Source organism: Hemitrygon akajei, chromosome 9 (genome assembly GCF_048418815.1).
Source record: "Hemitrygon akajei chromosome 9, sHemAka1.3, whole genome shotgun sequence".
Taxonomy (NCBI): Eukaryota; Metazoa; Chordata; class Chondrichthyes; order Myliobatiformes; family Dasyatidae; genus Hemitrygon; species Hemitrygon akajei.
Window position 1 is genome coordinate 143490705 of NC_133132.1, and position 16613 is coordinate 143507317.

Consider the following 16613-nt stretch of genomic DNA (forward strand, 5'->3'; position numbering starts at 1 on the left):
AATTCTTTTTCACCCTTCAGGATGAAGGAGGAACACCTTTTCTTGTGTTTGGGTAGCCACCAACCTGATGGCACGAATATCGATTTCTCATTCCGGTTTTTAAAAAATGCTCTTCCCCTCACCTCTTCTATTCCCCATGCTGGCCTTTTACATCTTCTCACCTGCCTATTAACTCCCCTGGGTCTACCCCTTCTTCCCTTTCTCCTACGATCGATCCACTCTCCTCTCCAATCAGATTCCTTCATTTCCAGCCCTTCTATCTTTCCTGTTCACCTATTACTTTCTAGCTGTCCTCCCCCTCTCCCCACCTTTTTGTCCTGGCATCTGTACTGGAAAATAAGTACAGATGAAGGGTCTCGGCCCAAAATGTTGCCTGTTTATTCATTTACAAAGATGCTGCCTGGCCTGCTGAGCTCCTTCATTTTGTGTGTGTGACAGAAATTAGCCTCTTGTATATGAGCAACTGTCAATGTGTTGTTTATATCTGTGAACTAAGTGTCTGGATGTCAGTTCAGTAACTTTTATGCTGCCACATCCCCTTCACCTGGTATTCCCCTGCATATACGTATGCTTCCTGACCTGAGTTCCTCCAGCATTTTGTGTTTCTCAAGATAGCATATCTATGGTAGCATAGGGGTTAGTATAATACTTCACAGTACAGGGGATCTAGCTTCATTTCCCATCACTGAGGGGAGTTTCTACTTTCTCCCTGTGACAGTGTGTGTTTCTCCTGTGTGCTCCTGTTTCCTTCCACAGTCCTAAGATGTACCAGTTGGTAGGTTAATTGTAAATTGTCCTGTGATTAGGCAAGGATTAAATTAGGGGGTTGCTGGGCAGTGTGGCTTGAAGGGCCTATTCTGTACTGTATCTCTAAATAAATACATTTCTAGCATCTGCAGAATCTCTTTTATTAGTGATAAAACCTGATGTTTCTGCCAGTTAATTGAACCACCTATAACGTGTGATGTGGAATGGAACACACGTTTTAAGCCTAATGACTTGCACATTGAATATTTGAGCATAAATCATTCACTGTCATCCGTAGTATAATTCAGTTGATACAGTTGAAAGTTTATAGCAGTTTTTAAAGAATTGAATCAACAATATGATAGACAAATGAACTATGAAAAGTTTACCAGTCAACTGTAATAAAGTATTTCACTTTATTCTTTCACTGAAATAAGTTCAACAGCGCTAACATTGTCCAAACTTTTAGGAAATGTTTTCACACCTTGAACATGGAGCTTTAACAATATAAAAATGCATTCCTTTCATGCTGATTTTTCTTATGTGTGAAGTGCATATTACAGTATATCAAAACGTAGGATGGTTCTATTACCAGTGAGGGAAGGAAACTGGTGGCAAAATTTCTTGTTCTTTACTGCCACGGGAGCTCAGAGGTATTCCTGATTCTCATTTAATCTACAGTGCAAGACAATTAACTCCAAACCAAGGAGTTTTTACATTTTATTGTGCAGCCTGTTTCATGTTAATGTTAATGACTCCAAGTTTAAGGGAAACACTTGCATTGGTTTTTTATCTGCTAATGAAGCTAGTTTACTGAAGAACTATTTTGACAAGTTCATGAATGATTTTGCTGATTAATTCCTATTTTCCCCTCAGTTAATTTAGAAGATAGTCCTTTTGAAATGAATCATTTGAATAACATTGCCATTCAATATACATTTGTACTTTGCTGAAAAACAAGTTAGTGGGTGGAGTGCATAATTGGGAAATGGTCTTCAATTGAGAACAATGCAACTAGACAGATGTTTAGAGAGTAGGAAAAGATATCTGAGGGAACAGTTGAAGGAGGAAACAAAATATACTGATATTGTAAGAATAAAGGGTCTGCCAACTTGAGCTGTTGACCTTAATCAATTTTCTGGATATGGTAAGCAGAAAGACATTGGCAAAGATGTTACAAACTTTTTTGTGTCTGCGTATATAAACTGGATGCCATTCTCTCTCCCGTTAAAGGCTAGGCTTGCAACTTTCAAGCAGGTTCCACTTAGAAATCCTCAAGTCAAAGCCAATTTTGCCACGTATTTTTCCTGTCCAGTATCCATTATAACTTCCAATATCTTCTTGATGCCCCTTCACAGTATTCAGTTTATTGATCTATATGGTTTAAACTTTGCTACTAGTAGTGTCCATTACAATGTGCTGCCCTTCCTCTCGATGTTACCACCAAATGGGCTCCTTCACATTCGTGAATGTGCTCTGCTCTGGAAGTTATCTGATGTTTAAGTCTGCCAGCAGGATCATTGCATTCCAGCTTGCTTTTGAACATTGACTACTCTGGGTGTCCTTGAGGGTGGTCCAATTAAATAAATCACAACAGTATTTTTCATTTGTCTGGACATCAAATCAAGCCAAGCATTTGATATATTGAAATCAAGCTCTGCAGAGGATCAAGATGGATGTTGGTTACATTTTTGGGTCCATGACTTTTCACTCTTGAGGGGTAGTGTCTGACATAAGTGCTCAGATTTTAAGATGCCTAGTATCAAAATTTTGATTAGGTAATGGACTTGTTTTTCTTCCTATGTTGCCATACTTGGAGATTAGTTTTGGGTCTAGATCTGAGCTTTGAAGGTAGTTTCCTTATGAAAATGTATGCATCTGTTAATGTGGATTGACTGATTATTAATCTTCACCTTTTACTCCAGCTGTAGGCTCTGTCTTGCTTGAAGAATCTGCCTGACTAGTACAAGAAGTCCTACATAGCTGCTTGTTTTATTTGTTTTCCCTGTGCTTTCGCATTTTGAAGCTCTATTTTCCAATGCTTACAACAGGTGGATGTCATCTGGTATTTAGTGCTCCTTTTGACAAGGCATATTACTCAAATTTCTGGCTACGGATTCCATTTTGTGGTAGTGATTTAATTTACAGCCATAAATGATGCCCTCACCCACATCTCCTCCATTTCCCGCACTTCGGCCCTCACCCCATCCTCCCATCACCACGACAGGGACCGAGTTCCCCTTGTCCTCACCTACCACCCCACCAGCCTCTGGATCCAGCATATTATCCTCTGCAACTTCCGCCACCTTCAACGGGACCCCACCACTAAGCACATCTTTCCCTCTCTACCCCTCTCCACTTTCCGCAGGGATCGTTCCATCTGCGACTGCCTGGTCTACACGTCCCTCCCCACAGATCTCCCAACTGGTACTTAAACCTGCAAGTGTAAGTGCTACACCTGTCCCTACAACCTTCTCTCTTACCACCATTCAGGGCCCCAAACGGTCCTTCCAGGTGAGGCAACACTTCACTTGTGAGTCTGTTGGGGTTGTCTATTGCATCCAATGCTCCCGGTGTGGCCTCCTCTACATCGGCGAGACCCGACGCAGATTGAGGGACCACTTCGTTGAGTACCTCCGCTTCATCCGCCACAACAGACAGGATCTCCTGGTTGTCACCCACTTCAACTCTGCTTCACAGTCCCATTTGAATATGTCCATACACGGCCTCCTCTACTGCCATGATGAGGCCAAACTCAGGTTGGAGGAGCAACACCTCATATACCATCTGGGTAGTGTCCAGCCCCTTGGTATGAACTTCAAATTCTCCAACTTCTGATAGATAGATAGATAGATACTTTATTCATCCCCATGGGGAAATTCAACTTTTTTTTTCCAATGTCCCATACACTTGTTGTAGCAAAACTAATTACATACAATACTTAACTCAGTAAAAAATATGATATGCATCTAAATCACTATCTCAAAAAGCATTAATAATAGCTTTTAAAAAGTTCTTAAGTCCTGGCGGTTGAATTGTAAAGCCTAATGGCATTGGGGAGTATTGACCTCTTCATCCTGTCTGAGGAGCATTGCATCGATAGTAACCTGTCGCTGAAACTGCTTCTCTGTCTCTGGATGGTGCTATGTAGAGGATGTTCAGAGTTATCCATAATTGACCGTAGCCTACTCAGCGCCCTTCGCTCAGCTACCGATGTTAAACTCTCCAGTACTTTGCCCACGACAGAGCCCGCCTTCCTTACCAGCTTATTAAGACGTGAGGCATCCCTCTTCTTAATGCTTCCTCCCAACACGCCACCACAAAGAAGAGGGCGCTCTCCACAACTGACCTATAGAACATCTTCAGCATCTCACTACAGACATTGAATGACGCCAACCTTCTTAGGAAGTACAGTCGACTCTGTGCCTTCCTGCACAAGGCATCTGTGTTGGCAGTCCAGTCTAGCTTCTCGTCTAACTGTACTCCCAGATACTTGTAATTCCCTCCCTCTCCCATCCCCCATCCCAGTTTCACTCTGCCTCCTCTTCCAGCTGCCTATCACGTCTCTCATGATTCTGCCTTCTACTACACTTAGTGCTTTCCCTTTCCATTCCTTCTTCACCTTTCCTGCCTATCCCCTCTATCTTTCCTCTTAACTGGTTTTTCACCTTGCACCTACCACCCTTCTTCCCACCCTCCTCCCACCTTCTTTATAGGGCCCCTGCCCCCTCTCTCTTCAGTTCTGACGAAGGGTCTGGGCCTGAAACATTGCCTGCTTGTTTCCATGGATGCTGCCTGACCACCTGAGTTCCTCCAGCGTGTTGTACGTGTTGCTTTGACCACAGTGTGTGCAGCGTGCTTTGTGCTTACTATGGAAAAGAGTAAATAGTCGATATTTGGGGCTGAGATCCTTCATCAGGATACTAGGTCCTGATGAAGGGTCTCTGCCGGAAGCATTGATTTTTGCTCTTTTCCATAGATGCTGCCTGGCCTGCTGAGTTCCACCAGCATTTTGATTCTTTATCATTTTAAAACTCGTGTTAGATCAAAATCACTCGATTGCATAAGGAGCCAAAATAATCTAGTTGCTGTCTACTGGTCTTATTTGCTTTTTATTAAGTCGTCAATAAAATTTTTACATAGTTGGCAGAGTATTGTTTTTTTTCAAAAGTTGGATTTATCTAAATCTGTTTTTTATTTGTAGCCTGGAATCGTGTCACCATTTAAGCGGGTATTCCTGAAAGGAGAGAAAGGGCGTGATAAGAAGGCACAAGAAAAGGTCACTGAGCGAAGACCCTTGCATACAGTTACACTGGCCTTGCCAGATCATAGAGTTGACCCAGAGATTCTTTTGAATGATTACATTGAAAAGGAAGTAAAGGTATTTTTATTTTTACTATAATTTTTATGGATTTGTATCTGTCATTTTTGCATTAGTTGAAATTGCATTTGATGCATATGCATTTAAAGGATGTAATAACGTTATTCTAACTTACAACAATGGTGGATCATTTCATAATCAATAGTTTTGATGGTTGTTTTAGATCTTCTGTAATCACTAAATGTATAGATTTTTGAATTTGCTGACCTTTCAAGATAATTTTTCTTGCCTTTCTTAAGTGTCAACATGTTTGAATCTTTATTATGGTTGCATATTTGTTGTTCAGTATGGGTGGCCATTTTCGAATGTATTTATCAGCAGTACTATGTTTTTGTTCATCGCTTAGAACAGATTACTACAGTGAATGGAGATTTGACTTTGGATGGTTTTCAGTTTCTCCCCTCCATGACCTGGGCAATTGAAGCAAATTGTAGGATTCTCCAAACAAAAACCTCTATAGCAGGATAAAACTCTGCATTAAATTGTAGATCACATTTGCACACACTAAATTCAACTACCGTAGATTCCGGACTACAGAGCGCACCTGATTAAAAGCCGCTGGCTCTAATTTTAGAAAGAAAATCAATTTTTTACTTGTACAGGCCGCACCGGATTTTCGGCCGCAGGTGTCCCACGTTGTAATATGAGATATTTACACAGAAAGATATTACACGTGAGGATTTTTTAACTTTTAATTAAATCCATATGGTAACATAAACAAATACATATTGCAAATGCTTTTTTTCGAACCGTGCCTGTAACGCGGCTACTTTTAAATATACGTTGCGTATACTTTTTTACTGAACAACATTCCAATATCTCCTAACGACTGGTAAAAAATATATATACTGTAGCCTACCAGGAAAAGTTATTGATTGCCTTTAACTTAAAAGCAGCGTTCGCTCAGATCCAATGCCGCTCGCGTAATGTGCTCCCCCCCGCCTTCCCGTTTATCGCAAACGGCATTTTTCCCACAAGACGCGGCAAAACCGGGTGTGACGTCATAGCATCCCGCGATGTAGTACAGAAAACAAATATAGTTAAAACACTTCTAACTTTAACTAGAAAATGAATTACTAAGCAAAAATATTATAAACTAAATAACTGCCATAAAGGCAGCACAATACTTTTCTTCGAGTGTTTTCCATGTTGATAAGGGTGAGTACAAATGACTGATTTACAATAATTTAATTGTGAAAGTGCGCTTGATTTATCGTACAATTTCATTGGACCTCTGTGAACTACTCATCAATTTTATTGGTCTACTGTTACGAGGCAAAATGTTTTTGGCGGCATGAAAAAAATCATGTATTAGCCGCACCGTATTAAAGGCCGCAGAGTTCAAAGCTGTTCAAAATGTGGGAAAAAAGTAGCGGCTTATAATCCGACATCTACGGTAATTGCAGTTTTTAACCATATGGATAACCACTTAAAAATGCCTTTGATGGTATCTTTTTGTCTGCATTGATGAGATCTGACCACAGATGATGTGTGGGTCACTACATAAATTGGAAGCATTCGGATAAGGTGATTCTGTAAACTTTGAGGTGACAAGTGCAATTGACTGAGCAGCAACCCAGTAGACATAGTAAGTTGGAAGCAGGGATAAAGCTTGGAAAGAAGTGTGCAATATCTCTAAGAGAGGGCACAATAAATCACGTAGTCTTGTGGATTTCCCCCTTTTATTTAGCTTTGGGAACTAAAGAACAGCTTATTGGGGCGTATGCTGTCTCTTAAATAGTTTTCAGCTTGTGTAACTAACAGAATTTTTTAGTGTCTTTGCTCTTTCTCTACTGCTTGTGGATCTTTTAAGGAATGGAACTATGTGAATATGGATTATTTTCAGATGAATTTTTTATTTTAATGAGCATCAGTGACTTTGAAGATGTTGGCACATTCTTAGCTGTGCCCTTCTGCTAATTCTGGTTTCTAAACGATATTGAAGACTACACTGTGATGCGTAGTTATGGGACAAATATACTCCCTACACAGCAGTGTTAACACAGGAACATTGAAAGCATGGAGAATTTTGAATGTTTGATTCTTAGGCTGAGTTTGTATTAAAAATGTTGATCCTTTGTGATCCTGGCTCTTTATAATTTCAACTTAGGGGGAACAACACACAAAAATGCTGGAGGAACTCAATAGGCCGGGCAGTGTCTGTGGAAAAGAGTAAACAGTTGACATTTTGGGCCAAGACCCTTCATGAGTTGGGTCTTGCCAAAAAACATAGTCTGCTTACTCTCCTCCAGCATTTTGGTGTGTTGCTTGGATTTCCAGCATCTGCAGATTCTCTCTTGTTTGTGGAGGATAATCTCGTTAGCTACTTTTATTTTTAATGAAAATCGTGGGTCAGCAGGCAGATATTTCATGAATACAAATCAGCAATCCATGTACATTGGGCAATTAGAGATGCTCTTAGTTGGCATTTTCTTGGAAGTGGCATTAAGTTGTACTAAGAGTGACTGCTGAATTTCCATGCCCTGAAGATTTACTACAAAAATGGAATTGAATGAAAGGAAAAAATGATGAAAAAACTGATACTTGTACTTGTAGAACAACTTGTTCAAGAGGCTGAATGAAATATTTTGGAAGTGCAAGTGAGAGGCCTATGATTTGCTGATCATGCCCCATGCCTTTCCACCCTCTTCAAGGCACAATTAAGGAGATCTATTTGTCTGATTGCAACTCCAACAACTTCATCTTTTAAAAAAAAATCTAGACAGCTTCCAGGCTTGATTGGTACCTTGTGCACTACTTTAAACATTTTGTTCCTTCCAAAGTTTTGGAGTAAATTTATTATCAAAGTACGAGGGGTGATAAGTTTGTGGCCTAAAATAGAAAGTCAATTTTAAAGAACCTAGCACATTTATTTTTCAACATAATTCCCTCCTACATTTACACACTTAGTCCAGCGGTCATGGAGCATACGGATCTTGGACTTCCAGAAAGTGTCCACAGAAGGGGTGATTGATAAGTTTGTGGCCTAAGGTAGGAGGAGATGAGTTATACAGCTCTCGTTACATGCACATGCAGGTCAACTCTTTGAGTGATTATGCAGAAAGCTTGAAGTTAATAACTCAGGCCACAAACTTATCAATCACCCTATGATAGAAGGAGATGCTTTATTAATTAAAACTTTCTGCATAATCACTCAGAGTTGACCTGCATGTGCATTTTCACATTGTTTGTCAATGATTTAGATAATGGAATTGGCTGTCAGTGACTAGTGGTGTTCCTCAGGGGTCAGTATTAGGACTGCTGCTTTTCACATTGTTAATGATTTAGATAATGGAATTGATGGTTTTGTGGCAAAGTTTGTGGATGATATAAAGATAGGTGGGGGGATAGGTAGTGCTGAGGAAGCAATGTGATTGCAGAAGGACTTGAACTAATTGGAAGAGTCTGTTGTGTTATGATCTTATGGTCTTAGTTGTTGTTTAGGTTCATAGGGATGGATTTGGGGGCGGACAGGAGTTGGGGATCAGGTTAGGGTTCAGGGATAGGGTTGTGGATGAACTGGAAGTCATGCTTAAGTCCAGGCCTCTGCTCTGCATTTGAAGGCCAGTAATATGGATATAGGGATCCTTTTAACAGCTATTTTCATTTGCTCATCTGAATTCCAGGGATTGTAGTTGACTGTAACCAGCTTGGAGTTCCACTACTAGTTTTAAGTTGTTCTAGTATATGGATATTTTGTTTGCCGTGTCTGAATCAAATCTCTTTACCTCCGTCAGTTCTAGCTGATATGCCATTTAACCTTCAAGTCATCTACCTCAGATTCCCATGTTACTTTCCAATCTCTGTATTTTACAAATAGAAAATTACCTCGTTGTTCCATCTTCCCTTTGTGCTTTTAGTTCCTCGTCATCAGCTTGCACTTTCAGGAGCTTAGTGTTAGTGCTGAAGCTCCAAGGACAATTAATGAATGGTAGATACCCAGCACATTGTAGTCTGTGTTCAGCAGAAGTGAAAACAGAATGCCGGAACGGTCAACTAGTCAGGTAGCATTTGTGGAAAGTTTCAGATTCTGGACTGTTCAGCATCTGCAGCTCTAATTTTCATGATCCATATTCAACAAGTTTGCTTCTTTGGTTTGCCGCATCAGAAATCATTTTGCCAAAGCAGGGTCTTCTGAGAGTTTTTGCCATGTAGAAAATTAGTTAAGATTTTGTTTTTGATGAGTATTTTGTAGTTAATTGAAAATATTAGATTTTAGTGTAAAATCTTTGTTAACATCTATAAAATGTGTTTATTTTGTAATTCTTGTCTAGTTTAATATCCTAACAGTTACATCCATTAAATTTTAGTATTTAGGACAGCTCACATCAGTGCCTGGGTATCTGAATCCATCTAGTCGAACCGAAATATTGCACTTGTTAGATAATGCAAGGGTGAGTAATGCTGTTTTCATGATATGTTTGAGGAGGTTTTTATTTAAAATTAATCTTTTTTTCATAAAACTGGGAATACTTAGTGCTGAGTGAGCTCATGGTCAAATTTACAACTTCTCTATCAAGTAATCAAAACTAATACAATCCAGAAGTAACATGAACAGGGATGTTGTAAAAGTAGTAAAAATTCTTTAAATAGCAGATAGAATGCTGATTTTTTTAAAATGGTATATTTTTTCTTAGTGAATTAAGGAAGATCATGAAACATCCCAAAGTTGTGAAAATTAGCTGCTGTCCAAGTTTTCTTCAGAAGGGGAGCAGCTACTTAAAAAATTTACTTAATGCATTAAAATGACAAAATTAAGTTGTGAAGATTAAAAACATTTCTTTACGCTGGTCAATTCTGTTTCCATTATGAAAATGAAACCTTCCTGAGCTATTTCTGATGCATGTTTGATTCCTGTGCATGCATTCTGATACCTCACTGCCAGTCTTGTAATATTACAGACTGCAGCCCTGTCAGTATCCTCTGTTAGAAGCTTTTATCTTTCCATATTCCTTGTATCTGTAAAGTTTCCACTGGATTTCCTTTTGTTTCTTTCAGCTACTTTCAAGGCCTTAATGAGCACTGTTTATGTATTTCACCTCAATATTACTTTCTATGAATTGTACTTCATTGCCTGTTAACTGTTTTAGGCACTGATTATAAAAGGTGTAATTTTTATTGTGGCTATCCATTGAAATCCACAATTGCCATTTATTGGAGATTCAATGTTATGTGGTTTTAAAATTAGGCTGGTTTAAATTTGTTAAAGTCAGATTTTACAAATGTCTGTGCTTAACTGTGAAAAATCACTCAAGTTTTTGTATACCTACTAAGAAAATAGCTGAAAGTTTAAAAAAAACCTTCATTTACAATTTCATTTAGAGGGCACATCAAATCCCAGGACCACTAACACAAGAACAAGATGCAGTAATTACCGTGTCTGCATACAATATTAAATTGGTATGGCGGGATGGAGAAGATATCATCCTTAGAGTTCCAATCCATGATATTGCAGCAGTCTCTTATATTCGAGATGATTCCCTTCATCTGGTTATTTTTAAAACTGGTAAGTCCTATGCTTTTGGATTAAATCCTCAGTTCAAACTGCTTGGTACAGCTTTTGTAACGTGGCATAATAAAATGCCAAGGTTTGTTTTGTTTTTTCATGTATAGCTTAAGGTTTGTTGTGGTGAGTCAAATAATAAAAGTAAATGGAACGAGCATTTTAAGGAAACCTCACTTAGCATTCTTGTTAACAATTTTTAGATAGATAGATAGATACTTTATTCATCCCCATTGACCTAATTCAGTACTATATATGTTTTCCTGATTGTTTAATTCCATCAACAAAGTTTTCTACTAGACCCAAATGAGTTTTTAAAGAGCCACTTTGTGATACTGGCATCAAGGCAGCATTTGTCGAGATATTCTCACCTTTTTGTCTGTAATAGTACGGATTAAGCAAAAACATCAGTGAACAAGTTATTGATATGTGCAAATGAATAGGTTTGATTTGATTTTTTTTCTTTTGGAATAAGAATTACTTGAAACGTCACACATTTTCTAAAGGCCAAGAACTATTGATTAGAGTAGATATTCTTCAGAGCTTTAGAAAAGCTAAAGCTTTTCAGCAAAGGTTGATTTTGGTGGTAGTCAATGGGTGCAGAAAGGGCTAAGTGGCACTAATTTGGAGAGGGGCACTTAAGTTGTGCACTCATCTCAGTCTCCAAGATTTTAATAGTAGAAGAAATAATCAAACTACTGTATTAATTGATTGATGATAAATGACATGTTTATTATAGATGAAATGAGTATTGGATCTTGAACAGAATATGAATAAGTGGACAGAATATATTCTACCATTTAGACAAGCTTTAATTGAAACTGTGTCCATGAATAGAAAATTAATATATAAGCCTTAAAAATGCTGATCGCATAAACAACTCAGATATTGATTTGTGTCCATTGATGCTTTCTCATTTAAGCTCTGTAATTTAGTCTTTATATCTGGATACAATGCCTGTACAAGGGTCATTGTCTTGAATTGTTGCTGTTTCCATAGATACTGTCTGATCTGGTTTTACTCAAGTCTAATGTTCACTGAGAGTGGTGGGGTAGAGATGTGTCTCTGCCTAAGGAGGTGTAAGGCTGTCCTTCCCTCCATTAGCTTGCAGATCACCCTGAGGCAAGGTATAGCACCTGTTGCCCCCCCCCCCCCCCCAACCAAATCAGGGTCATACGAAGCCATGGGAGCAGGTGGTGGATGGTTGTATGAGCAGCTGGTACATATCACAAGTCCTGGTTATGAGTCCACTGACGCCAGGCAGACAATCTCTGAAGAGTATTGATAATGGCTGCGGTCACCCGTCTTGTACAGATACTGCCCAGAAGAATGCAAAGGCAAGCCACTTCTGTAGGAAAATTTGCCAAGAATCATGTAAGGACCATATCATATGACATGGCACATAGTGAGCAAGCGAAATGTTCACTGAGTACTGTAATAGAGTGCCAGCCTGGACTGTGCACTCCAGGTGAGCTCACATTCCCACCCTGACCCTCCAAAAGTAGAACTTTCTGATTTGGAGGCAAGATATTAGTATGCATAACCTCATCGTTTATAAGGAGTATGGATATCGACTCTACACAGGGACTTGAGTCAAAAATCCAGAGAATTCTGTAGTGTTGAATCAAAAGATCTACTTTTCAGATCTAGGTGTTGAACAGAGATTCTTTCTACCTTCTCATCTTTCACATTCTCTTGCACTTTTCAAAAACTCAGAGGTCTGGTGACTTTGTCAACATTTCTCTATCAATGTAATTTTTAAAGGAAAGTGATATCAAACCATTGTCACCATACTGTCTTTGCAAATTAATTGCATGTTTCTGGCAAGAACAGCATTCATTTTAATTGTCTTGAACTAGAAGAACTTGCTGGGCTATTTTGTAGTGTGTTAAGAGCTGTCCTTTTTGCTCTGGATTTGAGGTCATTGGTAGACACTTTAAGTAAAAGTAGCAGGGTTCATACCTTGAAGAATATTTAATGAAATGTAGTTTCATGGTCACCAATGCTGAATGTTGACTTTTCTCTCAAGGTTCATGAATTTAAATTTCAAATGCCATAGAAAGATTTGTACTCCAGTCTCTGTATCATTAGTCCAAGCTGTGAATTCCTTCTCTTAAAAATAACAGTGATCCTGTTCAATGTATACTGCAATTCAGTTGCATTCCAACATCTTAAGGCTGGGACAGACATAAAACTATTTCATTGTTGGTGTTTTCTTTCAGCCAGCGACTCCGGAAATTCAACCAATCAGAGCACTGAAGGTTTCACTAAAATACAGACATCAGAAAGTAGAGCTGGAACCATGGAAGCATGTAGTCTAATCGTTGTTGTCGTAGAGAACAAAGTAAGAAGTTTTCAGTTTAATGAACCTGATGAATTGCATGAAAATGAGTTAATGATTAAATAACACTTAAACTCTGCAGTAATACACTCTTTTAAAAAAAAAAAAAATGGCTAGTACAATTTTGGTTCACAGTGGTTGGTAATTCAGCTTTGTTCCATGGCCAATTATTTGTTATAATTTTCTGAAATTATAATCTATTTAAAGGCTGCATGCATTCTAACCAGCAGTCCATAGAAAGCAAAAAGATCAGCTATAGTAGATTCCTGAAGAGGTTTGCATCTCACAATTGGGAGATTATTTTGTGGACACTTGCTCTTAATCATTTGAAGGTTGTAAACCCATTTGGTACTTGGCTAGTCCTAAGAAAACTGCTGATTTGGGTCTGGTTCATCAGGCCATGCAAACTGTATTGAAGTTCTTGATTTATAACATAGAACAATACAGCGCAGCACAGTCCCTTTGGCCCACAATGTTGTACCAAACTTTTAACTATAAGATTAATCTAACATTTACCTCCTACATAGTTCTCATTTTTTCTATCATCCATGTGCCTATCTGTTTTTTCGATGTCCCTAATAAATCTGCCATGACTTATAACATTGGTGTACAGAGTCATAGAACACTACAGCACAAACATGCCCATCAAACTGCACCCAGACCATAGCCAACCATGACTCTATCATCCACGTTACCTATCCAAATTTCTCTTAAATGTTGAAATTGACGCTGCATCCACCACGTGCTAGCAGCTTGTTCCTCACTCTCATGACTCTCTGAAGACACTACCCCTCATGTTCCACTTGAGCATTCCACCTTTCAGAATCCCACCCAATCTCTGGAAAAAACCTGCTTGTATTTACCCTATCTGTACCCTTCATAATTTTGTATACTTCTATCAAATCTCCCCTTAGTCATCTACATTCTAGGGAATAAACTCTTAACCTATTCAACATTTCCCTATAAACTCAGATCCTCAAGTCAATGATTTAAATCTTTCCTGTAGGTAGGTGACCTAAAGTGGACACTATTCCAAATAACACCTCACCAGGATATTGTACAATTTCAACATAACATCCCAACTCTTGTACTTAATACATCGTATTATAAAGGCCAGTGTGCCAAAGCTTTCGTTATCACTCTATCTACCTGGGACACCACTTTCAAGGAATTATGGATCTGTATTCCCAGATCCCTCTGTTCTACTATACTTCTCAGTGCCCTACTGCTCACCGTGTTAGACCTACCCTGTTTGGTGCACCCAAGTGCAGCCGCCCATACTTGTCTTTATTAGCTTCCAACTGCTATTTTTTTTCCCTGCCCATTTTTCTTTTTCAATCTTTATTAAATTTCAAATTAATAAACATATCAATATTGATAATGGTACATAGAGATTTGGATTACATTAATAAGTTATTTTTCTAGCTGGTCCAGATCCTGCTGCAATCTTTGATCTTCCTCACTGTCCACCACATCCCCATTCTTGGTGCCATCTGCAAATTTGCTAATCCAGTTTATCACATTATCATCCAGATTGTTACAGATGACAAACACAATGGATTTAGCACTAACTCCTGCAGCACACCCCTGGTTACAGGCTTCCAATCAGAGAGGCAACCGTTCACTACCACTCTCTGGCTGCTCCCCAGAAGCTACTTCATCCTTCATGCCAAATGACTGAACCTTCTTGACCAACCTCCCTTGCTGGATCTTGTTAAAGTCAAAGGCCTTGCTAAAGTCCATATAGGCAATATCCTTGCCTACATCAACTTTCCTGGTAATTTCCACGAAAAATTTGGTAAGATTCGATAGATACGACTTACCAAGCCAGGTTGACTGTCCCTAATCAGTCCCTGTCTCTCCAATATTTATATATCTGGTCCCTTAGAATACCTTCCAGTACCTTTCCCACTGCTGATGTCAGGCTCATCAGCCTATAATTTTCTGGCCTATTCTTAGCCATTCCTAAACAATGAAACAATATTAGCTATCCTCCAGTCTTCTGGCTGAAGATGTTTTAGATCTCTGTTAGGGCCCCTGAAATTTCTGTACTAGCCTCTCACAGGGTTGGAGAGAACCTTGTCAGGCCCAGTGGATTTTATCCACCCTACTTTGCTTCAAGACACCAAACACCACCTCCTCTTTAATCTGTGTAGGGTCCATGACCCTGCTGCTGCTTTGCCTCACTTCCATAGACAGTGTCCATCTCCTGAGTAAATGCAGATGCTGTGGCGACCCACTTCCCAGCGCACTCGAACCGGCTCACAAAGTGGCGCGCGCCGGCATTGAGGCAGGTCCCAAAGATGGCGCCAAGCCTGCTTCACCAGCAAGGGGAAAAGCCTGCGCGCGGGACGGGACTGTGAATACACGCCACCTACTGCATTCCCGCCCGGGGAGGGTGGGATCAGGAAGGCTTTAAAGCGAGGCCGCGAAGTTTGAATAATAAACCTCTTTTGCAGCTGCAGCTCATCGACTGGAGATGAACGACGCCACATCTGTTCATGCAGTTTCGTTAAAACTGCCAAGCTTCTGGACGCTGCGACCTCACCTATGGTTCCAGCAAGCAGAAGCCCAATTCCACATTCGGCAGATAACCTCGGATGCCACACGTTACTACTACGTGGTGAGCTCCCTCGACCAGGAGACAGCCGCCCAGGTTGAGGAGTTCATACAATCGCCCCCCAGCGAACGGCAAATACACAGAATTCAAAGCCTTGCTCATAAGGACTTTCGGACTCTCACGGTGCGAGCGAGCTGCCCACTTATTGCACCTGGACGGTTTGGGGGACAGGCCACCGTCGGCTTTGATGAATGAGGTGCTGTCCCTGGCCGGAGGTCACAAGCCCTGCCTCATGTTTGAGCAGGCGTTCCTGGAGCAGCTGCCCGAGGACATACGCCTGCTGCTTTCCGACGTGGATTTCAACGACCCCCGGAAGGTGGCGGCCCAGGCGGACGTGCTGTGGAAAGCCAAGAAGGAGAGTGGGGCGTCCGTTGCACAGGTCACCAGACCAGGCCCGGCCGCAGAGCCCGCTAACCCCAGATGCAGGGGTGAGGAGACCAACGAACAATGGTGCTTCTACCACCAGCAGTGGGGCGCAGAAACTCGCCGCTGTAGCCCGCCCTGCAAGTTCCCAGGAAACGCCAGGCCATTCACAACTTAGCGCACCCCTCCATCAGGACAGCCGTCTGGATGGTAGCTAACAGGTTTGTTTGGCACAGACTCCGCAAGCAGGTCAGTGAATGGGCCAAAACGTGCATGCACTGCCAAACAGCCAAGGTGCAGCGGCACACCAAAGCTCTGCCGCAGCAGTTCCACCCCACCCACCGGCGTTTCGACCACATTCATGTGGATATTGTGGGCCCCCTGCCAGTGTCACGAGGAGCGCGGCACCTCCTGACTATCGTGGACTGGTTCACAAGATGGCCAGAGGCAGTCCCACTCACCGACACCACCTCCGAATCTTGCGCCCGGGCACTGATTGCCACCTGGGTATCTCGCTTTGGTGTACCGGCCCACATTACCTCCGACAGAGGCGCCCAGTTCACCTCCAGCCTGTGGTCAGCTATGGCCAACCTTTTGGGGACACAGCTGCACCACACAACTGCCTACCACCCACAGTCGAACGGACTAGTGGAGCGTT

General features: G+C 40.8%; 1 protein-coding gene across 3 annotated transcripts in view; it reads left to right on the forward strand.

Annotated features, from left to right (window-relative positions):
- ccm2 (CCM2 scaffold protein) overlaps positions 1–16613 on the forward strand; it is a 100398-nt gene that overhangs the window by 43052 nt on the left and 40733 nt on the right. For 2 of the 3 annotated variants that reach the window (XM_073057172.1, XM_073057173.1), the window contains exons 2-5: positions 4952–5128; positions 9439–9522; positions 10451–10634; positions 12854–12975. In XM_073057172.1, the coding sequence (XP_072913273.1) occupies positions 4952–5128; positions 9439–9522; positions 10451–10634; positions 12854–12975 (567 nt within the window). The remainder of the gene's footprint in view (positions 1–4951; positions 5129–9438; positions 9523–10450; positions 10635–12853; positions 12976–16613) is intronic. The other variant, XM_073057174.1, reaches the window with a different exon arrangement.